The following is a 25,527-nucleotide window of genomic DNA, read 5'->3' as shown; positions in this document are numbered from 1 at the left end:
ACCGATAATACTCAGATGTATTCATAAATACTTTAACAAGATGTCTTCAATCACCGATATGTGTGAGGGGACATTAAACAAAATTCCTCCTCCTCATATTTTTTTTTTTTTTTTCATTATTTATTCACATTATTTTGTTTTATGGCTTCCCCGCATCAAGTCAACCGGATAGATGTATTAGAATGAAAACCAATCGTTCTCGCACAGATCCTTCCCCACAGTAATGGCCAGTCTCTTGAACAGTCACCACATGACCAGAGAACTGTGAAGCTTGGAGTCATAACTTGGAGACCTAGTAATTGCCCCGTGTAACGTATCATGCAGCGTGGTGCTGTGTGTGTATGTGTGTGTGTGTGTGTGTGTGTGTGTGTGTGTGTGTGTGTGTGTGTACCTTGTGTGTCTGTGTGTGTGTACCTTGTGTGTCTGTGTGTGTCTGTGTCTGTCTGCGTGCGTTCGTGCGGTGCGTATGCACATGCACTTGTATATCTGCATAGCTGTCAAATATAGTTCCATCTGTATTTCGTGTTTAATTATGATGACCTGATTCATGTTTGTACTTGTCCACCCCCCCCACCCCCTGCACACCCCCCACCCTCCCCAACGTACCTCGTGACACGGGCACACTTGGGAACCAACCAGACGGTCCCTTATGTATAACATGCAGGGTCACGGGGTGAAGTGTTTCGACCGGGTCAAGGCCGCTGGTCGTACAGCTGTCGTGTTCTATCATTCCTCAACGGACCATTGTGTTGTTTTACCTGAATGTATTCTGTTGGTACCTGTGTCTGTGTGGGATCTGGATAGGTAATAGTACGTCTGAAGGAGAATGAATGAATGAATGAATGAATGAATGAATCTTTATTTTCCAATGGTGAAGATATTTGCACTTTGGCCGACTTACACATCTGCCGTTGTTCTAAGAGACACACAAACATTTATGCATATAAATGTAGTTATACTGAATACTTAATACATGTATAATGTACGAGTATAACACAGCGTCAAACTGAGAGACACAACATCGCTCACATCTGTACGGAACGGAAGCGAGTAACACACACACGCACACACTAACACACACGCACACTAACACACACACACACACACACACACACACACACACACACACACACACACACACACACTAACACACACACACACACACACACACACACACACACACACACACACACACACACACACACACACACACACACACACACACACACACACACACCAAGGGAAAAACAACAACAAAACCCCAGCATGAATGCTACTCATGAATGATTCAAGTGAAATTAACACAGAAAAGTAACGATAAAATTTTAAACACAGATGTAAGAGACATAAAAGGCAGCAAATAAGGCGACGGGTAATAGGGATATGGACAGATAGACACATTATGTGAAAGACAGAGAGAGGGAGAGACAGAGGGGAGAGAGAGACAGAGACAGACAGACACAGATGTAAAGATATGTCAGTGTGGGAAAGAAAAAAAAAGAGTTGGGTGAGGGTGGTTCACAATTTGCAATACATGTAAGTATACAAAATCGTAGACGTGACCAGACTAGAGTTTGATTTCGTTTGTTTGTGTCCACTGTAAGGAGAAAATCTCTGAGAACAGCATTCTATGGCGTGATACGTTATCAACTGATTGACGCATTTCGACATAGTTTGTAAGGATTGTCAGTGACAATATTATACCAGATTTTCGGTCTGGCTTTCGGCACGCATGTACTGTCCAAGTTTCTCTTTGAATGTTGTGGTGGAAAAGGGTTCTTTGGGGTGTTTGGGGAGATTGTTCCAGCAGTGCGTGCCGGAATATGCCAAACTCGATTTATAAAGGTCTATTCTTGGCTTGGGTAGAGTAAGAGTCGCATTTCGGGAGTTAGGGTTGCGAGTTTCATAGCAGACAATGGTTTGGTGTAGATAAGTAGGGCATTTACCGAATATAATTTTATGCATAAGTACGCACTTATTCAATATTACTGAGGTGCTTTGTCAAGGAACGAGGTGCTGGCAGTTGATATTGATGACTGCGTGTGTTTCGTAAAACACCATTGAGGTGTTTTACAGCACGTCTGTGTACAGAATCTAGTTTTTTCATGTGCACTTCGCTGCAGTTGTCCCAAACGTTTGAAACGTAATTAATTCTAGACATGATGTGAGAATGGAAAAAGAAATAGGAAGCCTCTGGACGGGGAAAGAGAGAGAGAGAGAGAGAGAGAGAGAGGGGGGGGGGGGCGCACACACACACACACAAAGGTCGTGTAACATGAACGGATAATGTAATCTAACACCCTTCGCATGCAGTTAGGTGCTGCAATGCGGAAAGTGCCATTTCCCTGATGCTGCTCGGGGAAGTTCGCTCCGAGTTGTTCGGATCTGTGGCGGACCGCTTCTATAGGTACCAGGGGGAGCAGGTCCTAAAAACTATGGATCAGTCATAAGCCTCCCATTTCTGTCTTTAGTCCTTGAACGTATTGTGATTAGCCAGCTTACGAAACACCATGAGTTTCAAAGTTTTTTGGGCCATTTCAGTCGACGTACAGAAAGGGACATAGCCCGGAAACGGCCTTTTTGCGCGGTAAATGAATTGTTGCAAGCATCTGATTCAGCCAAGGTATTCATTTTGACACTGTCAGCATCTGACACAACAGACCACGATATTATGATTAGGTTGCGTGCTGCATTCGAACTCAATGGTACTGTCCTGAAACAATTTCGTTCCTGCTTATCGAGCCGCACACAGAAACCAGTCAGTTCCATCTGTGCTCATATACAGGGCACCACAAAGGTCTGTCCAAGGACCGAATCTTTCTACAATGTATGAAAGGCATCAAAGTTGGATAACCCGACACATTACCATAATCTGTTTGCTGATGATTATCAACTACACGATTCTGTTATTTTCCCTGAAATTCCAAGCTTGGCTCGCTTCTGATTTTAACTCTTTCCATACGAACGGCGTAAGAGACGACGTTAACAGCGTTTCAGCCCAATTACCATCATCAAAATATTGCAAGCGGGAGGCTCTTATACTGAAGACGTGAATGTTGACAAAGAATACCACAATTCTGACGACGGAAGCTAAAGGTTGGGTCATTCAGACACCCACTGGACATCCGAGGTGTCTGTGTAGAGGAGAAGAGAGGACTGGCTGTACTGAGTGAGTTAAAACCTATGCAATGTCTCAGATCGTCGCTCCATTCTGTTGGTCACCCGGTGTGTATTTCAGTTTCCTGAAATGTCACCACGGGGACTGTGCAGGATCCTGAAGCCTCCCGCGGGTACGTTCTGAGACGTTCCCCATATGCTGCTACGGTCCGCCAAGGACTTCACCAAAGCACCCTTCTCAAAACGTCACCCCCTCCCGTCCCCACCCCCCACACAAAACTTATTTTGTTCTACACTTGCTGGCGTGCACACGTGTGTGTGTGTGTGTGTGTGTGTGCGCGCGCGCGCGCGCGCGTGCGTGTGCGTTTATGTTTGTGCGTGCGCACGTGCGTAATACCGTGCGCACGTGCGTAAGCGTGTTTGTGTGTGTGTGTGTGTGTGTGTGTGTGTGTGTGTGCGTGTGTGCGTGCGTGTGTGTGTCTGTATGTATGTGTATGCGCACGTGTGTGTGTGCGTGCGTGCGTGCGTGTGTGTGTGTGTGTGTGAGCTGGAAATGGTGAGAAGAAAAGTTCATTACACTCTGTCAATGAAAATATCTGCTTTGTGATATTTTCATGAACATGATTTGTCGCATGACTGAATACTGCTTGAGAAGTACACTATCTGAAAGAAAAACAAACAAAAAAAACAACAACAACAATAACAAACAAACAAAAAAAACACACACAAAAAACAAAAAACAAAAAAACGGTTCAGACTGTATTCTTGTGTGACTTTTATGCGGTGTTTTGTCTTCTGGACAGGCTTTGACCGTGGTCTAACCATTGTTGATCGTTGCTGACCACTGCTGACCACCATAAAAGTAAAATGAGACTGGTAAATTATCAAGTTTTGCATTATGAAGACTTTGTGACTTGGTATGACTATCTACTGACCAGTACTGACCACAACCCAAAAGAGTGCAGCTTGCATTAACTAATAACATCTTTCTGGACAATGTGAACTCTCTTATGCAGTATTAGTACTTTTTAACCGGTGTAGACCACTGCCCACTCCTGCCCACTGCTGAGCACTGACAACATCTACAGGTCTATGGAGGATGGAACATAGAACTGGGGAAACAGAGACCTGCAGGATATAGACCTGGGAGAACATAGATCTGGAGGAATATAGGCTAGCCCTGGGAAGCCTTTACCTGGGTGAATGTAGATCTGGAGGAACAAAGACCCACCAAAACAATTTTGTGGGAATTGCGGAACATAGACCTAAAAATTGAGAAGGGTAGATATTTGAATATTCACAAGAAGACAGATTGTGCAGCAAGTGTAACCTACTGGAAGACGAAATCCATCTTCTTGATCATTGTATTGAATATAAAGCCTTAAGGGAACAATGTCAAAAAGATATTAAAAAGCCCCCACCCCCATCATGACTATGTGGCAACAGCAATCCTTCGGAAACCTCTTTACAGCTGCCCTACAAAACGCATGGCACAATGGGCAACAAGTTAGTATACATACCAAACAAAATGGTAACTGGATTGGGAACTTTCCTTTCCCCCTTTTTTACGGACAGTGGCGTGGGAAAGTGAGGGACAGTGTGTGTATATGTGTACCTTCTATTTACCTGTGAGCCAGCTTAAGAAATGAACCAGTGAGCTTAAATCAGTCTATGATTTCTGTTGTTGTTGTTTTTTTAATCTTTTTTTTATTATTATTTTTTTTTTAATATAAATAAAATCCATGTGGGATTGGCAGAGTCAGCCACTAATGTGATCTTGCCCTGTTTCAGTTTCTAAAGGAGGCGTCACTGAGTTCGGACAAATCCATATACGCTACACCACATCAGCTGGGCAGATGCCTGACAGCAGCATAACCCAACGCACTTGTCAGGCCTTGAGTGCATGCTTATATATTCATGTACCTATCAGAGTGCAGTTCTTTTCACATAATTTTGCCAGAGGGCAACACTTTCGTTGCCATGGGTTCTTTTTCAGTGCGCTAAGTGCGTGCTGTACACGGGACCTCGGTTTATTGTCTCATCCGAAAGACTAGACACTCAGTTTGATTTTTCAGTCAAACTTGGGAGAAAGGGCGAGAGCGGGATTGGAACCCACACCCTCATGGACTCTCTGTATTGACAGCTGAGCGTCTTAACCATTCTGCCACCTCCCTCTCGCCCCCAAAATGATAGGATAAGATCACACCAACTTGCATTTGCACCAGTGGAAAAGTACCTTGGTATGTTGCAGAACTTTTTGACTGATGGGATAAACTGCTGATTAATCATGAACATGGACTGACACTAGAGATTAAGATTTCTTGGGGGAAAAAAGATCAAGGAAACATTACTCTAATCATGTAATTTCCATCAACTCACACATCAACCAACTTCAGACACACTCACACTTTCTTACAATGACGACACAAGAGTAAAAATATTGATAGCCATTTATTCTGTGGGAAATAAAAAAAAAGACATGCCTTCAGTATTTCTTTGTTAAATATATTGTGGCAAAATGAAATAAAAATTGCCGGCAAACTGCTCTCTACACAGCGCATTACTTGCTGTGTTTGTTCACATACCAGCCAAAGAACACCACCACAAAATCAACCATATTGCAAATCAGTTTGTCGGTAAAATCATCTGGAGTAGTACCAGCACTGAAGCTACATAAATATATATATATATATATATATTTATATAATACATCATACAAAGAAAAAAAGAACACATATGCCCAAACACAATCACTGCCAAAACCATGTACAAGCCAAATGTAAATGGAACCAAGTGACCCATCACAGAGGGTCCAAACAGGAATCAAAAAACGCCTTCTTGGCATGTCAAGAGAAAAAAAAAAAGCAAAAAAAAAAGCTCAGTCTGCCAATACTGTCTGGAATTGATAGAGAATGCTGGATTTTAGTCTGTAAGCGGATGTGGAAGCCACACAGACAAACAGAAACATGGCAGAACTTCACTCAGATCATAGGTTTGAAGAACAGACGTGGGCGCCCCATACAGCGACGCATTTGAATACAAAACAAAAAGAAAAAAGTGATGGAATTAACAGTACCAGTATCAGACCGTATCACACTTCACACTGGAGGCCACTTTGAAACAGGTTCCAATCAATGAAACAGGAGGCATGTGGGACCTTCACCCAAGGCTTAAAACATTTATGTCAAAAGCAACACAGGATTTCAACCAGGACTGCCACGCCAACCTTTCACACTGCTCCCTTTGAGAGTGCCTGACACAAACATTTCAATAATGAACAGCATGTCAAAACTAAAAAAAAAAAAAAAAAAAAAAAAAAAAAAAAAAAAATGGCACCAAGCATTTTATGACTCCAATGAGTCAAAATATGAAATAAAAATGTTCACTGCCACTAAAATTTTAATCTACTTACGAAAATAATGGCATACGTTTACAGATAGTTTTCTAAAAATTAGTGCAATTTGGGTTTGAACAGTGCTTTGATTTTTTAAATATTAATTCCAATCCATGAGCAGTCAACCAACAGTTCAAATATGTTTCATCAACTCCATTCATTCCAATAATTCAAACTACAGTGAGAAGGTAAAAAAGGCCACAAAATATTCTACATATTTTACAAGTAAAATTTACAGTGAGGTAGGAATATTACTTTGACTTGTTTAAAACTAAATTCTCAGAAACTCATACGGCTCTGAAATTTTGCAATCCACTGGGAAAGAAAAAAGGTGACATAATGTGTGTATGCATTTGTGTTTTACATGCATTTATCAATTATAATGATTCCAATGTCTTCAAGTGCGTGCACATTGATTCTTTCGTGCTGTGTTCAGAAAAGGAAAATGCAACATTCTGAGATGGTAAAGAAGTATAATAATTAATCCCCCCCCCCCTTTTCTACCCCTACACCTCCACACTTGCGCCCCCTGAAAGAAATGAAATGCACTCAACAGTCTGGTTAACCAATTTGGCTTCCATCCGTATGTTAAGATGCAGCAACAGGCTGTCATATCAAAGGAAATAAATTGTTCCATCATCTTGGCAGTTAACAATCAGGCCTAGATAAATGTTTATGTATCAACAGAAGCAACAATCACAACCATGGACCAGCAACCCAGCTTTTCAAAACATATCATCAACCTCTGTTGTCAGTGTTTTGCTGGGCAGTTACATAATGTTTCGTCTCACCCTTCCATACCCTGAACATGAGCCACTGTATGTCACAATACAGACGTTCACCAATGGTACAATTCTAAATCTTTCCAAATGAAATGAAGTGTGAAAAATGAAATGTTCAGACCATTCAAATTCCATGTGGGTATTTGATACCAGTTAAGAACTAGATGGAAGGCGGTTTCAAACCCACCACAATGATTAGCAGCAAAAAACAAAACAAAAAAAACTGATGAAGTCAATTTAGATTTCTGACACTCTGGAGCAATTAAAATGAGTTCGCTTGATCAGTTTGATGCATGCAAACATTTTTTTTTTTTTTTAATGAAAAAAATTAACCTCTAATTCATCCAATTTTCTCTGTATTCATGACAGAGAAGAACAGAGATAGGAGCAAGCATACAAGATAACTCCCCTCCCTCCCCCCCACTCTCCATCCCAACTTATCTCCCCAACGCGCACTCAACACACACAGAACAGCACAGGAACATTTATGGCCAAGCTGATATCAATGCACAATGAAATGGTTCTGTGATCTAAATACATCTCAAACCACCGACACTTAGAGGAATGCACCACACTGAAAGATTCCAAATACTTACACACAAGGAATCTGGACAATGCCATCCATTTTTTTCAGTCTTTAAGCACCAATGGATAGGAAGCAACCCTGCACTGCTTACATAATAGTAACAACCCACAGCTCAAACTCACAACAATCACAATTCATCCCCTACATCAGTCAAGACATACCCAACAATGCTAAAGCATCTGATATTGTAGACATTACATGTGGCCTAAAAATGACCCTCGTCACGACTCACAGTTTTAGCAGTCACACTCGACTAAAAATGCCACTCCTCAGACTGTTGTCACACACATACACACAAATAATACTACTTGCTAAGGACTTCACCTAGCCACACAAGAGAACTATTATCACTCTCTATGGACTCCAACTATTCAAGACCTGGACTCTTCTACTGGCTCATGAGGGGAAAATGTCGCAGGCAATCAGGAAGACAAAAAAATTGAAAATCTTGGCCAGCATGAAGTTTGGAGATGATGTTGTGCATCATGATAAATCATGAATTGTTTTCTAGACATCATCATCAAATCTGAAGGTCTTATCATATTTTCGCTGAGCAGAGTTCCAATTCTTGTCATTCAGCTCACTTTCAAAATGAAATACTGCTATCTCCTTCACAGAAATGCAAAACTGTAGCTCTAACTTGTGAGAGGACTGAACACACATGATACCAGCTGACAAGAGTTGTCACAGACATTCCTAAAATAAACCACAAGATTTCAAGAAAACAGTTGTATGCCATTCAAAAACTGATCATCAAGCCTGAAGAAGTACTGTTCTTCTAATGCAAATTCAGCACCCATTAACTTTCATATATTTTCAAAGGCAGAATGGAGTACACAATTAGTACCAGTGTCTTGAGATAATGAAACACACACATGTACATGCACATGCAATGAACAGACATTGGTTGTCAAAACTTCTGCAGAGGAACGTTCTCCCTCATGTCCAGCAAGACCTGTAATGCGCAGACACTGATTTTGAATCAGATGAACATTTTGATTGCTTTCTCCTGGTTTTTTTTTGTTTTTTTTGTTTTTGTTTTTGTTTTTTACTGTTTCTTACTGTTAACAGAAAGGAGGGCACACCCCAACATATACATCAGTGTACAGGTAAGTTAAAAACCAGTGCATAAAACACATAAGAGAGATCTCCAGTACAATTAAGGCAGAGCAACTGATGGAGACCCAAGTTTCCAGACTTATGCGTGATGCAGCTGATATGGAAATATATTATCTCAATAATATATAGATAGAATAATAATAATAATAATAATTCTATTACATACTGTCTCCTGTGCGTGGCACTCAAAAATCAAATAAAACTGACACTCCTAGCAAACCATTATTAATGACATTCAACTTCCAATGAATCAACACACAAACACAGACACAGGCACACACACCACTCCCCAATCTCTCTCTCTCTCTCTCTCTCACTCACACAAAAACTGAAAAGTCACCATTGACTACAATCTTATTAAAACATTTCATTTAACATTCCTGCATACCATTCATTGTTTGTGCTCACCCCCCCTCTCCCCTTCCCCTGCCTCAACCCACCCCAGTTTAGCAGTTCAACACGCCGATGCAGCAATCATAGTTTCAAAATAGTGCAAGAATGTTTAGTTACTGAAGTGGTAGTTTTCAGCCGACAAGCGACCTTTTATAAAATCCATTAATTAAAAGAATTATTTCACACTTAAAAGTGAGATTTATTCAAAACACAAGACAAGCAATGTTTAATCAAGACACATACAGACTTATGAACATGTTTCCAGCATTCTGAGAAGACTGCAAAATGACAATATATGGCAGTCAATGCTCAACAGCAATCATGTCTGCTTGCACACAATACTAATAGGAGACAAAGGCATGCTAGTTTTTTTTTCATCAGTGTAACCCCCAGAAGTGCTGCCATGTTTGCCTTAGTCTGAACAAGCAACCTGACCAGAGCATTTATCATCAACTCTCAGCGGGCACTGCAGACATGACCTTTTAGAGGAAAAAAAAGACACATGAAGATGCTTTACATTTCTATTTCTGGTTTGTCTGTGATTTGATTTTCCCCTCAAACTTCTCTCAGAGTACTATCAGTTTAAAAATCCATTTCACTGGCAAAAGCAACAGCCAAGTGGTTAAAGCACTGGACTTTCAATCTGAGGGTCCAAGGTTCGAATCTCTGTTTCTGCAGCCGGTGGGTAAAGGGTGGAACTTTTTCCGATCTCCCAGGTCAACAGATGTGCAGACCTGCTAAGGCCTGAACCCACTTCCTGTGTGTACGCATGCATAAGATTAAATATGAATGTTAAAGATCCTGAAATCTATGTCAGCATTCAGTGGATGATGGAAACAAGAACATACCCAGCATTCACCTCCCTGAACAGGGAGTATGACTGCCAGCATAGCAGGGTTAGAAATTGTCACACACTAAAAAGCCCACTCATGTATATGTGTGAAAGTGGGAGTCACAGCCCATGAATGAAGAAAAAGAAATTCCATTTCGTTGTTTATGAAAATGCAAAAATGCACATGCAATTAATTAATGATTAATAAATTAATCTGACAAAAACCAAGAGCAAAAAACATCCCAAAATTCACACAAGAACATTTTTCATCTCCAACCTTCATGATTTCTAGACTTTGAGTAAAGGAAGAAGAAAAAAAAAAAGGCTGCTCTGATGCTCTGCTACAAAAACTGTGATCACTAAAACAGACCATAGAAATTGATCCAGCACCTCTTTAGAATAGACAGATCACTTGACTGGCAGACCAACTGATGTCTGACAAGGGTTTTGGCCAGCTTCCCTACAGGGCATAACACAACAGAGCATTACAATATATAGTTTGTATTAGACATTTGTGTAAAAAAACAAACAAACAACTAAATGAAAACAACAACAACAAAAAACAACCAAAAGACAACAGAAAACAAAAACTGACAGTGGATACATGTTTACATGTTTTCTTTCTTTCACTTCAACTAGTTCTACCTGAATGAGTGAATATGATTCTGTTAGTGGGGTATGTGCAGTCAGCTGGGCAGGGATGAGAGGCTTTCTTTTTTCTTTTCTTTTCCCCTGTTGAAGCATACTGGCTATCATTTTGTGCCTTACTGACATCCCTTAAAAACCAAATCAAAACACACACACATACATGAAAAAAAACAACACAAAACAACAACAAAACATCAAAATTAACAAAACAAACAAACAAAAACAAAAAAAACAAAAAACAAGTAGATTTGAGAAGTCATGATGGAAAACCATTCATAACAAAAACCAAATGAAAAAAATCCTGACGTTTACAGTCTGCACTTGGTAAAGCACTGCAGAAACTGTCTATGCTGTTTGCCATTTTTTATTTAAGCAATGAAAGAGGGGGAGGGGGGTGTGGGGGAGAAGGGGAGCTTATCAACGCTGCATTACAATTTCTGGCTCTGTTGCACCATCAATGGGCAGATACTCATACTGCCTTATATCATAAATAAATAAATAAATAACTTCCATGTTCAAGTTTTCAAAATTATTGATCCATAGGTTTTATTGTATAAACACTTGAATGTTGTTTCTATTAAAAGTCTTTTGATTTTCGTTGTTCTGTGACATTTTCTTGCAACTGATCACAAAATGTGTCCAGTGAATAGTTTTTCATCTGCTGTCTGTAAGCTGTATTGCATTAATATCATAAAGTGATTCTAATTAAAATTCTTGTTCATTTTCGTTGTCTCAGATTTAGGAACATCAACTGAAAGATGAAGGAAAAACAAAAGATGAATTTAGTCTGTTACCGTGATTTCAAATGATAAAACAATGTGTTCTTAAAAAACCAATTCCCCCGAAGTGGCAGTATGGCCAACAAATCCTGCAAAGGTGCCAGAAATGCAGAGTGACAGACAGGACAAGGTGGGGTGGGGAAGGTAGAGAGACATAACATGTCATCAAGAGACAAGTCCATTACACCAGTGGATCTACATCATACAACCACAGAACAAATTCATATTGCAAAATACAATGATCTGATAAAAACCAAGAGTGACAATGGAAAAAAAAGGGCATAGAGTGAGAAACAGATGGAAGGTTACAAATGAACCAATATGGATCTATCAGACCTGTCCTGCCTTATCCACTATGGGTTTCAACATGTCGAGCAATCATGAACTTCAGACACTAGCTCATCACAGAAAGCTACTCAACAACAGGAACAGATAAAATTCTTCAAAAGAGGAATCCTGGATAGACAGCAACATGAAGTATTACAGTTCTGTTAAGGTGAGGGACAGAAAGTCAAAACTATGATTCTGAAGACTGACATTTGAAGAAAAAAAAACAAGTTGAGGAATATCTATATCTCAAGTCTAGATAACTAGGATGACAGACTCCTGACAACAGAGTAAACAAAAATAGGAACTGGAGCAAAAAGGAATGAAAAATAAGGCCAACATGACACAGAAAATAGGCAGCAGATTAAGAACAAGTACAAAAGGACCCTAAAAGAAATTGTGTTTATGTTCTTTCACAAAAGATATCCAGAAATCAAACCTAGAGGCCTCAAAAGCTCATGAACAGGGACAATAAATTACAAGTGCAAGGGATAACACATTCAGTCATCACCCACTTGTAAAAGCGAAAAAGTATATCTGCTCTCCTCATCATTGGAAGAGTTCAGTTTGAGGGTTATTTGCTTACTCTATACTTCCTGTGTCTCAAGTATTTTCTTTATGTTGCGGAGTATCCAAAAATATTCTGAGGCCAACAGAATGTTTTTACAGACTGTCCCCCTCAAAACAGTGTACACAGCCGAAAATATGCCAGTGGGAGTACACTGTAGCAACACTCCATTATCATTATTGCTTTCATCAGACAGAAAAAAACATCTTCTGTCTCTTCCATGCTATATTCTGGGGTACTGTGAGCCTGCACTATTGCCATAGGTGATAGCAGTCACATATTGTCCTATCTCCTAAATATTTATGCATAACACAATAGTAATACAGCACATTGATAAATAGTACTAATCCTGTTCGATAAACAGAATTCAATGGTTAAGTAACACTTTTTTAAAACTGTATACAAATACTCTTTCCATTATCCACAGGAACAATGAGCATAAAACTATAACAAAAAAACAAAACAAAAAAACAAAAAACAAATAAACTATTGCTAAATGTGATTGCTCCTTTTGCGAAAAATAAAAACTCATGCTGAAATTAGACCTGTCCAACACGTGCCCTTGAGCATAATTCTACAACACAAAGTCATATCCTGTTTATTTAACTATAGTCTGCACTCCTTGAGTCTAACTACTCAGCTCTAAACCACCATCTCTGAAAAACGACACAGCCAAACCGATACTTAAAGTGGTTGGACAAAATAAATTTCAAGTTTCATAAAAAGCTGAAATAGTCACATTCTTTGGTCATCAGAAATACCTTCCACATTCGACTGAAAAAAAAAAGAAGCAAATAAACCAAACATTTTCCCATGTCATCATCATGGGAATTGATGAAAAAATAAATCTGTGGTAGTATCAGAAATGGGCGATTTAACTTTTCAGTGGATGTTCTGGCAGAAATTCCATTATTGATACCTAAGACTCAAGTGAGAAAACTCAGCCCAGTGGATAAAAAGAAGTTGATAATGTCCCACTAAACAAGATGAAAGGTTTACGAAAGTGAAACGAAACAATTGGCTCTTAAAAATAAGTTCTTTACTTGGTGCCTCTGAATGAACTTAATTCTCTCTGCTTCAGGTATCCATTTTACTTTTCACTTGTTTCAGCATTTCTCACTCCACATTAAATAAAAAATATGATAGGACAGAAATCTTCACAATTTTCCCCTGAATCCATCAGTTCAACTAAACTTGTCTAAAATCTACATTTGTCATTTCAAAATTTGTTTCAGACGAAAATTTTCCACTTTATGAATATAAGATTAAATCCAATAAAACACAGAATGGGACAAAAAAAAAAAAAAAAAAAAAAAAAAAAAAAAAAAAAACCACCTACGAGTAAGATCAGATACATTATATGACACACAGTTAGATATAACTTTAACATCGCTGTGGGTTTGTTTACCTTTCAACTTCAAAGAAATATCTCAAGATAATGTTCAGTGAAGGCCGACAGTTTGACAAAGCTTCAGTGAGGGCTGTGAACCAGGGGAGGTGGGAGGTTTGGAAGGGGGAGGAAAGTGGAGAAAGGGGTCTGCTTGTTAACAGAAGGTACTGAGGACAGTGAAGAAAACACAAAAACAAAGATTTAAAAAAATCAACCTGAACACAAAGAACTGACCTCTACCAGATTCCAATAAGTAATTTCTAAAAATAAAAAAATAAAATAATAAATTTAAAAAAAAAAGAAAGAAAGAAGAAAGAAAGAAAATTACTGTATTGTGTATCCATCAATGGTTTCCTATTAAGTACATGAGGAAAAAATGCAACGTTCATGTATATATCACAAGAAACAGAAGTTTACCAATACATAATGATACAAACTGACAATGTACTTAAAGTTCAAAAGGCAAAAGCAAATAATACAGATCAGCTAGACTAGGACGATGGAATTGATCTGAAAAATCAAGAAGGAAAAGGAAATAATTAAACACAAACAAAAAGCCCCAGAATAGAACAAAAAAGGCAGCAAAGGAATGTGAGAGTCTGTAAAACCAACTGAACTCACTCAAGACCAAAAAAGGTTTTCCTCAGCAATGCAAACAACTACTTTCTGAGTAATAATAGAGTATATGAACACCACCAACTTTGAACACCACTAAACCTTTAACCTTTAATTTCACAGCGGAAATACATCAGCCTTAAAAGCAGAACCTAATTCATTTTCCTTGTCTATTCAACCCCTCCTCCACCCTCCCCCAATGCAAATTACGTTTAAGCCACACTTGTTCTTGGAATATACGTCCAGGTCTTGGAAAATAATGTTCACATTTCAGCGTTCAATGTTCATGTCAAGTGAAAATGAGCAGAAGTATTGAGAAGGCAGTTTAGGGAAGAGGTTAGTGGAGGAAGGGTTGTCTACTTATTGCTACTTAACTGCATGAAAGCGGCATCTACTTGAATATCACATATTTTCAACATTGTTTGGATTAGATACTCCAACTATTTCCAATGACTCAAATCCAGCATATCATATAAAAGTTGTGGTTTATAGAAAAATACAAATTTATCTATACAAGGTATAGGATATAGTCTTTTTCTTTCATCACACAGGCTGCATTACTCAAGTTTCCTACATACAACAAAACACAATACAGACTGTACACAAGGCAAGACCATGTAACTACAAACTAAACAAAACAGAATTCAGACATCAACAATTAATCCAAATTTACTTTTTGCCATCGTGCAAGTTATTGAAAGTGACAACACAAGGCTTTCTGTTGGGCAACTGTCATCTGCTTATACTTTTGAAAAATCCAATACATGGCATTGGACCATATCAGCCGATACACAGTATTTGTGAAAGCATTGAGGAAGTACCAACTGACATGGCCTTCTTGAGCACAGGGCACAACAGCTGATGGTCTGACCATCACAGTTTCATTCCGAATTCTCAGATATCGATCCTGACAATGCCGGATGTGTAACGGGTGGCCATTTTCCCCAATTTCCTTACTCTCAAAAGATACGCAGAATTTGTTGTGATAAGAAGTAAGATACAATGCAACACAACACAATACAACACAATATGATACGAAACAACACACAAGTTAAAGATCTTGAAACCCATAGTAAGAGTTTGGTGCTTTGCAGAAACAAAATCATCCAAGACCTATCAATTGCAAGTCCTCTGCAAAGTGATGTTTGTCATACAAAGGAAAAGAAACACATTTTACACAGCAACCCTAAACTGAAGGGATGTGTCAACTAAAAGCTAATACTTCTACATGAGAAATATATGCCCTGTGATCAGAATCAAGCTGTAAAAAAAAAAAAAAAAAAAAAAAAAATCAAGCTACAGCAAATAAATTTACGTGGAAGACACAAGGACAGAGGATTCTCTATTTTCGTTTCTTATTTCACCTTTTTCATTGTCAATGAAGGTCACTCATTCTGAACCCAATTCAAAAGCAGTACATATGCAGAAATTGAAAAAAAAATAAAATAAAAAAATAAAAAAACAATGATGAGTACAAATGGTGGTTAAGCCTGCCAGAAGCCTGACAAAGAGACAAGACAGGTCATCAGAGAGACAGCTCCAAGCCAGATGGGGAAAACACCAAAACGACCTGATGCAGCACAAGGCAGGCAGGCAGACCCCAGGCTTCAGTCAACGTCCGGGGGAAGCTGCACCTCTGGGTACGGCTCGGAGGGAGATGGCTGCGGAGGGATGACGTTGATGGTTCCATCCTGGGCCTGCTCCACGATGGGCTGGGGGTGGTCATTGTGCAGACCGGCCTCGCTGCCTGTCGTTGACAGGTTGGTGATGGACTTGCTGCGCACGCACTGGAAGTCCACGTGCCGGCTCTTTGCCTCCTCCTTTTCCCAGGACATGCGCAGGAAAGGCCTCTGGACGTAGCTGTAGATCACTGTGAACAAGTAAAGGGGCCACATGAGGGGACTGACCAACACTCTTCACCTCCTCCTCTACCCAAAGGGCCTCTGGATGTAGCTGTTGATCACTGTGAATAAATAAAAGGGCCACATTCGGAGTTTGACCAACAGACTCTTCCCCTCATCTTTTTTACCCTGGACAAGCACAAAAAGGGCCTCTGGATGTAGTTGTAGATCACTGTGAACAAATAAAGGGCTACAATATTAGTTTGCTCAACAGACTCTATGCCTCCTCCTTTTCCCAAGACATGCATGAAAGGCCTCTGGACGTAGCTGTAGATCACTGTCAACAAATACATGGACATGAAATAGAGACTAGTGTCCAGAAGGCAAACTCTGTCAGCTATCAACAAGCACCCGGTCATCATGGAAACCAAAGCCAAACTCATCAACTCGGTCTTCAGTCCCACCTGACCTATCAGTGCCAGACATAGAGTCTAAACATAGCCCTGGAGCACAAACTCACAACTTGCGAGATGAGATGTCTCCATCGAGCCACTGGCAAAAACCTGAAGGGACTGGGTCAGAAACGGCGACATCATAAAGATGGTTTGGAGCTACAACTGATCTATCAATCAGTGCATACAGCACCAACAAAGTGGTTTGGTCACCTAACAACAATGCCAGTCACCTGCAAGACTAAAACATCAAGCACTCAGGCTTCAGAGCCCGAGGAAGACAACTTTGGCAGTGGACTGACAGAGTTTCAGACATGCTCTGCAACTACATGTCACTAATCAAGACCTCCTGTCTTGGCAAAGATTGCCAACTTCATTTTCCTGCAACACCTTCCCAGAGTGTGTTTGTGTGTGCATGTTTATTTGTGTGTGTTTGTATATGTGTATCCATATAATGTGAAAGAAAACTATGTCAAGAACTGCTGAGGTTTGTACGAACAAGTGTGCTGGATGCAATGAATACAACTGTAAGACAAAGCAAATAAGCTCATGCTTCCCCTGCATTACTTTTCTGTTCAGATCTTCTAAAAGCAGCACAGTAAGGGGTGTACTGGCTGATGCTTGATGACTGAATAGCAGGCATCAGTTACTAGATCAAAACAAGAGCTGTGTCAGGCAAACTTCTGTCTTTCAAAACCACAATGAGAGGTATTCTGTTATCTGCAACAAACATAAATATGTGAAATGGTAATGTGAAGACCGTTTGATGAGAATTAAAACAAATAAAATAAAAACTGAAATTAAAGAAAATATTTAGTGATCTTTCATCCAAGTCTAGTATGGAAATGAATTTTGGAGCAGTTTTCGGTTCTCAAGCATTGCAATCGCGCTCAACACGTGGCAGTGGGCAGATCTGACATTAACCCATTCAATCCTGGTGAATTTACAGCCTTGACAGGCTTCCAGGCCATACTGATGTGGACAAAATGCACAACACATACTGCTTTTCCTCCAAATACGTGTGGACACAACACATCCAGAAATACTGTTGTTTTCGTTTTCTCCGCATAGGTGGATAGTAGTTTGCACAGGACAGGAATCGGACTCACTGCCGGAGTCTGCACTAGTGGGTCACGGTAAAGTATGTGTAGTGAAAGTCAGTTTGCTTTCTTATGGTTTATGCATATGTAGGAACATGAAAAAAGCTTTAATAATTGTGAGAGACTGAGTGGTAAGGGGCTATAATTTTCATAAGAGAGTTAAAGAATTAAAACATCCTTGCTCGCAAGTGCCAAGCTGTAACGCTGCATAGACATTTTTCCTTCTTTTCATGTTTGTGTAATATGTTGTTTACTACTTTTAGTTTTACACTTGGTGACTGAAATTTGACATGCACTTTCACGTCTTACACTTTCATGTACCCCCTGTGGATTTAAACTTCTTGGTTTGTCTTGCCTTTTTCTTGTAATGCAAAGACAAGATTGTCCCAATCACATGTCCTTGCAGAACAACTTACCTTCTGCTCTTCCACCAGGCCTTCTTTTGATTTTCTCCTTGTATGTTGGATACCCTGAAACATAAAATTCATTTCAAGTGCCTGAGCTTCAAATCTTCAATTCACTAACCCCAAAATCATTAGCCCTGAGAACACATACCAATATAACACTAATATTTGGATGGCAAAATACTCAACACATGATGTAAAGGTTAAGAAGTTGGTATTTTCTTTGAAGAAAAACATTTTTATTGATAAAGCAATAGCAGTTACTTTCACTCCATTCACAACAATATCTATCAAAGAATCAAAGATATGTATATAAAAAATGTTGCTAATATTCTCTCATTTTCTCTCCTGCATTCTCAACAAACAGCGACATTCATAAATATGCAAATGTTTACAAACACGCTAGACGTCACATTCCTGGCATCAGAGAATCTTTTCCCACCCCTCTTGCAGCCAATCAGTGGCAGACTCTGTGTGTGTGTGTGTGTGTGCGCGCGCGCGTCTGTGTTTGTGTGCGTGTATGCGTGCGCGAGTGCAAGTGTACACGTCAGGACAGCTCTGTGCATGTGCGGGTGCGCTCATGTGTGTGTGTGTGTGTGTGTGTGTGTGTGTGTGTAGGCTGTATGTTTTACATTTATTTGCTTGTTTGTTCATTTATTACCATTATCATCTTATTATTTTATTTTTATTTATTATGATTATTGTTATTGTTATTATCATGATTATTATCATTATCATCATCATAATTTTTATATATATATATTTTTTACCTCTTTTTTTTTTTTTTTCTTTTTTCTCAAGGCCTGACTAAGCGTGTTGGGTTATGCTGCTGGTCAGGCATCTGCTTGGCAGATGTGGTGTAGCGTATAAGGATTTGTGCAAACGCAATGACGCCTCCTTGAGCTACTGATACTGATACAAACACTCATATGAAGATGTTTACACACACTCATATGAGTCATTCTTCAGAATGACATGCTTGAACTGTTCACTATCGACAAAGCATGGCGTACTGCAATGTTCCTTTACCTTCAATGCCAAGCCGTATTTTCTTGAGTCCTCTCTCCTTGAGCACCTGTTTGGCCACTGTTCTGTTTTCTATGTAGCGACAGAACCTGTACAGTCGCGTGCTGTTGATGACTGCAACACACACAACCAGGCATCAGCACACACATCAGGCAAACTAGGCAGCTTGTAATAGCATTTTTTTGTTTGTTTAAAAACAAGTTTGATTTACTTATAAAATCTTTAAGTGACCGTAGAGAAAGCCCCTTTGAGTAAAGCAGTGCTAATGAAGAAACAAGCTACAACCAATGAATTCTCTTCCATTATCATCTGAACAGAAAACCTGTACAAAAAAATAAAATTAAAATAATAAAGGGTCAATAATAGAAAATCAATGAAATGAAGTGCAGTCTGGTTATACTTGAAAAGAGAAAAAATCCTCACTGTAGAATACTCATTCTGTGATGGCCAAGTAAAGCACTAAGTTTGAAGCTGGGTTCAAGTTTTCTCTGGCAAGAACCACTGGCAAGCACTTTACAAATTGAACAGAACCCAGAGCAATAAGTGGTTTCCTCAGACCAGAGGGCCAGGAAAAAACAAAAGGATAGAAAAGTGGTCAGCACCTCACACAAACAAAAATATGTACTGAGTCAAGAAACTAACAGAATCCAATACTGCTGGAGTATGTCTTCTCTCTCTGTTTTCAGTAGTTGCTAACTCTTTGCTCGACCAGTGAATGGAAGTGGAATCACTTTGCATTCATATTAAAATGAACTTCAAGATAACGGTTGGCTGGGAAATCCTAGCAGGCAACTGTTGTGCTTGGAAAGCAGCAGTGTGTCAATGAATCCAGAAACTTGTGGCCTAGCATCTCCTGGAAATGGACAGCCAATGACAAGACTGGAAACAGAATCATCAACCCACTGCCAGCAGTGACGTCTCGTCAAAAATAAAATGCACACAATACTAGAGACCACTTAAAATGGGCTTTCTGCACCTTGAAAATAACACACACATTACATGAAAGAAAAAAACAACTAACATAATACAGTCTAACAGAATAATTAGCAAAGCAAACACTACTGACTCTCTGTGTATTCCTCCCCCATCTGAGGTGGGTACTCCTCATCCCACTCCAAGACATCTTCTTCTGTCAGCACAACAATATGGCACTCTCTGTCACCTCTCTGAAACAAAAATATACATATACTCATTAAAAATACAAACATGAAAACAACAGCAAAAGTCAAAAACAGGTGTTTTTATATATATATATATATATATATATATATATATATATAAAAACACCATATATATATATATATATAGACAGAGAGAGAGAGAGCGAGAGAGAGATATTATAGTATCTTTTTTTTTATCAAAACAAACACTATAATATTTTGCTTATCATGTAAAATTCATGCACGGATCTTGATATTTACCAAACTCCAAACAGATGCATAAACAGCAAGATGAAATTATAAAACCAATAATATTCCATACTCAGGATATGTTCCATCTGCATTTTCTTTAACCATACTGATCCTGCTTTTTGAAACAATATAGCTGAAATCATTTAAAAACATATAAATCAACCCATATTTATCCTGTCTTTTTAACAGATGGCAAAAAAATTAAATAAATAGACAAGCAGCTGAGCATCTGAAAGTGAACCTACATATATTCTTAGAACAATAAACAGGTACTGTCAAGATAATAAATAAATAAATCAATAAATAAATAAAAATCTGAAAAATCCCACCCACATCAATCTTGTCTCTATCACAGATGAAAACTACTGCAGGGAGCTGTTCAGAATGAGAACATGTGATCATATCATGTGTACTCACACTTGCACATTTGACCATGAGGGGCAAGATGAGCTCTTCCAAGTACTCCTCGAACTGGTGCCTCGCTCCATCATTGGAGAGTTCATGGAGCAAGCCACCTGCAACATTTAACATTCTGGATGTCAACTGAGTTAACTGCTGGGGAGCCAAGAAGAGGGATGGTTCTACAGAAAAAGAAAAAAGGTGATCAGGGCAATGTGCAGATAAAATGACAGACTGAACTTTTCTCTCTGTTTTTCAAGGGGAGCTACTGTGTGTGTGTGTGTGTGTGTGTTTCTTCAGTTTAACGTCTATTCACTATAGGTGTTTTAGATGGAAAGAAGTAAAGTAGTGTATAAAGGAAAGGGAATGCACATAATATTAGTGTAAAAAAAAAATAAAATAAAAAAAAAAAAAAAAAGTTCATGTTATGTATCAGAGGAAAAGAAAATTATAAGTCTAAAGAGGTTGTGGTGTGTGTTGAATGAGTTGTCATAGGAAGAAGAATATGTATATGCATATCAACAAGTATTAACCTACAACAATGCAAATATAAATAACAGTATTAAATATAATACATCAAAATAACAGTATTAAATATAATACATCGTGTGTGTGTGTGTGTGTGTGTGTGTGTGTCTGTGTCTGTATGTGTGCATGCATCACACTGCAGCACCTTCCTAAACCAATGGATATACTTCCAAGTCCACGAGGCCATCAATCGACTGTGTATCATGTACATCATTTCAAGCATAAACAATCTGCTGAAAGATTATACAGTATACAGTCAATTTTCCAAACAGTTCATGCTGGGTAGAACAACAACCACCCAGTATCATAGTATACTGCACAGTGATATATATACGAATTCCATATCATCATTCAAATTTATCACCTTCTCTAACACTCAAAAAGGCAAATCCCAATGACCCTTAGGCATTTTACTGTGCAGTCATCCAATATGAACACACACACACACACACACAAGAAAAAAATGACATACGCAGGTTCTGGCACTTGACAGATTCTGAATTGAAGGGGATCAGCAGGTAATCACAGGCCTCTCTCAACTCCTGCACTGGCATACACGGTGGGCAGTAGATCTTGCCTCCTTTGTAGAATTCCTGTCAGAACAGTAGTGGAGATTTGGTTTCTTCAGGTCAGGGCGGAAAAGGAAAATAGATTTATGGCTGAATTAAATGGAAAAAAAAAGGAGTGGGGGCACCTAATACCACAACCAAAAATTATAAATATTTATTACCAAAAGACACTATAACTAGAGTGAAAATGGCTATTGTTGCAAAAGCTGGGCTTCCAGTCTTCAAATCCTCTCCTGTGTAAGAGCCATACTTAACAAGCCATAAAGTTTCAAATGATTTGGGAACACTTAAAAGCAAACTATCAGTTTCACCAGATGTATAAAGTGTTATATTTTTAATGCAATAATGTCATAATTCATATTTCACTTCCCCCGTTCTCTCCTTTGATCTCAAGACAATATTCAGTTCTTTCTTTTTTCTTTTTTTTAAAATTTTTGTTGTTGTTTTGTTTTGTTTTTTTTGTTGTTTTTCTCAAGTGACAAAGCGTGTTGGATAACGCTGCTGGTCAGGCATCTGCTTGGCAGATGTGGTGCAGCGTATATGGATTTGACCGAACGCAGTGACACCTCCTTGAGCTACTGATACTGATACTAATCAGTCCTTCACACTGTCAATCAGTCTGAATTCATCATCTTATTGCCAAACTTACCTCACCTTTATTGTCACTGATGACTCAATAAATATTTGCAGGAATTCAATATCTACCAAAAATATATGAAATGTCACTCTATCAGACTTAACTTACAAGAATTGCCCTGAAGACCGTTGCAGATATTCCTTCAGCAACTTCATATTCTCCCCTTTCATTGGGACGTGTGAAGTTGTAATCTAATGACGATGTGAACATTCTGCACACACAAAATTACAAATATGTTAAAAAGATTCTCTCTCTCTCTCTCTTGAGATCTATAAACAAATTTCAACAGGCTATATCAGCAAGGCGTTGGTCTTCAGATCCAGTGGTCAAGGTCTGATCTCCTGTTTTGGCTCGGTGTGGTGTTGTCAGAAAAGGCACTTCATTTTTCCTCACTCTACCCAGGTGTGAATGGGTAACCGACTTAACTGGACAAGGTAAAAATGGCAGGAGACAATCGGGCTCTGCCTTTCTATTCTGGAGTGGACCCTAGACACAGTGGATATGAATACACTGCCCTGATGGCCGTTAAAAGCTATGGGACCTTTTAACGTTTTTTTTCTTTTTTAATGAGAAAGCAACAGAATACAACTTTGAAGAGAGTGGATGAGGAAGGTGAAGGGCGAACTGAAAAGGTATCTACAGACATATCATATTAACCATATATCATGGAAATCATCTCAAGGCAAAGTTATAGTATTATCTAAAATATAACAAGCAAAAACTTGAACATGTAACTGTACCTGATGAATGAAAAAAAATTCCTACTCCTAGAAAGATAGTTACAAAGTAAACTATCCTCAGAGCACACTTGACCCACACATCTTACAGTTACAGGTCTTGACAAACACGTAAAATGTTGCTTTACATTTAACAGCACGAGCAATCCACTCACCTTCCCAGCATAGTTTCTGGATGTGCTTTGAGCAGATCAGCATCCACTAGGAACCTTGTGTCATCCACAACAAGAGTCAATTTCCCCGTTGAAGGGGGAAGCCGGGGACTGGAACACACTATGGGCTCTGTCCATTCCAGTGCCTTGCAATGATCACCCCTGCATGCTGCATGTGCCATTGCATGACTCAGGTGGAAGTGTCGCGCAGGCCGAAGGTCGAGATCATGAGAACGATTCTCATTGGCATCAACAGAAGCATTGCGTGAGGCATTTTCAGTGTCTCTGAAGTTGGAGGTGGCTGCTGCTGCTCTTGCTATGGCACTGGCGACTGATGCAGGAAGCTGTGATGCCTGATGGTGGTGGGGGTTGTGGGGGTGGTGGTGGGAACCCTCAGGCCCACAATCTTCGTTGCTGCTGGTGTTATCCAGACTGAGTGAGCGTGTTCGATTCACCAAGCAAGGTTTGGAACGTGGAGGCCCAATTGAACTGAAACACCAAATTCCAAAGAAAGACATTTTAAAATCTTTTTTGATTCTTAACAATTTTACCTTTAACATCTCTAGGCTGATAATGTGCACAAAACTTGAAACAGTCATACAAATGTAACTTTTCATTAGCCATCAAATATCCTTAAGGAACTGCACAAAACTGCTTCGCCTAGCTGTATACAAAACAACAGCACTTGAATTCAAGGTATAGCTTACTGTTTCGATCAGCTTGCTCACAATCAGGTTTGTATCTTGCTATATGAACAGCCAACAACAGAAATTTATTCCACTGTAACATATGATTGCTTCATATAATTTCCCATTCCATCAACCATCCTTGAAAACAAGGTCTCTGAACTAATGATTCTTTCTAAAACCGAGAAATATGCATCGCTGAGAAACATGAATAAGGATAAAAGCTACTCATGTTTTCATTTTCAAATCTGTTTCTATTTATTCTCAAAGAGAAATAGAACTGTTGATCAGTAAAAGCTAGCTGTTCAGCACTGATCAGTCTGGTCACTTAAGAATCAATGAAACAAATTCACTTTTGTCAAAAAGTGTTATCAATACTGATCTGACTGTTGCCTTCCAATTGATTAAAATGTTACCTCAAATAAAGAATTATCTGTTTTGGATCTACTCAGATGTAAAAATTTGAAAATCACAGAATCACTTTGTATTGGAAATTATTTTCATCCAGATCTGCACTAAAACTACAACACTGATCTGCATCATCACACATCTGAGTCTGACCTTGTCCTCTTAATACAGGTCTTCTTGGAGTGATGGTCTTCAGCTTCTGAATACTCTTCTGTGTCACTGCTGTAATGATCATATTCACGCTGCCGATCCCTTATATGATGACGTCGCCTATGGGCCATTCCACAGACGAGCCACAAGCAGGATGCTTGCGCCAAACAAGTCTCAATGCCACGTTTGACTGTATGCACAGACCTGTACACAAAAACTGTAACTGTAAGTTATTGTTATAATATTAACTAAAATCATTTAGGTCTAATCATCTTTAAAAACAGACATGCAGCATAGGCAACAGACTGGAGAACAAGAAAACACCAACAAAGCAGAAATAACAAATTAAAACTGAACGTATTAAGTAATAGCTGTCATTTAAGAAAATACAATTGGTAATTTGTTTATTTTCAAAGCAGATGTGGAAAACTAACTTTTTCTTTTTTGAAAGGATCAATCTGCACATGCTGATGCCT

The 25,527-nt window shown here is 39.0% G+C and overlaps 1 protein-coding gene across 1 annotated transcript; it reads right to left on the bottom strand.

Moving 5' to 3' along the window:
- Positions 1–15,821: 15,821 nt before the first annotated feature.
- Positions 15,822–25,249, bottom strand: LOC143298164 (BTB/POZ domain-containing protein KCTD20-like). Its single transcript, XM_076610906.1, has 9 exons — positions 25,055–25,249; positions 23,811–24,296; positions 23,027–23,129; positions 22,185–22,305; positions 21,203–21,300; positions 20,440–20,539; positions 19,377–19,487; positions 18,360–18,413; positions 15,822–16,420 (listed from the first exon to the last, which is right to left on the bottom strand). Exons 1-9 carry the CDS (start codon positions 25,180–25,182, stop codon positions 16,158–16,160), a joined length of 1,464 nt encoding a protein of 487 aa, XP_076467021.1. The 5' UTR covers positions 25,183–25,249; the 3' UTR covers positions 15,822–16,157.
- Positions 25,250–25,527: the final 278 nt, after the last annotated feature.

The sequence above is a fragment of the Babylonia areolata genome, chromosome 23 (genome assembly GCF_041734735.1).
Source record: "Babylonia areolata isolate BAREFJ2019XMU chromosome 23, ASM4173473v1, whole genome shotgun sequence".
Taxonomy (NCBI): Eukaryota; Metazoa; Mollusca; class Gastropoda; order Neogastropoda; family Buccinidae; genus Babylonia; species Babylonia areolata.
The sequence above is the reverse complement of the archived record's forward strand: the minus strand, read 5'-3'. Positions and strand labels throughout refer to the sequence as shown.

Excerpts from the sequence above, each read along its gene's own strand:
- LOC143298164 (XM_076610906.1), bottom strand. The coding sequence starts at position 25,182 with ATGGCCCATAGGCGACGTCATCATATAAGGGATCGGCAGCGTGAATAT. Across the intron at positions 23,130-23,810 it reads CCAGAAACTATGCTGGGAAG|AATGTTCACATCGTCATTAG; the intron begins GTGAGTGGATTG and ends TTGTGTGTGCAG. Across the intron at positions 22,306-23,026 it reads CGGTCTTCAGGGCAATTCTT|GAATTCTACAAAGGAGGCAA; the intron begins GTAAGTTAAGTC and ends CTGTTCTGACAG.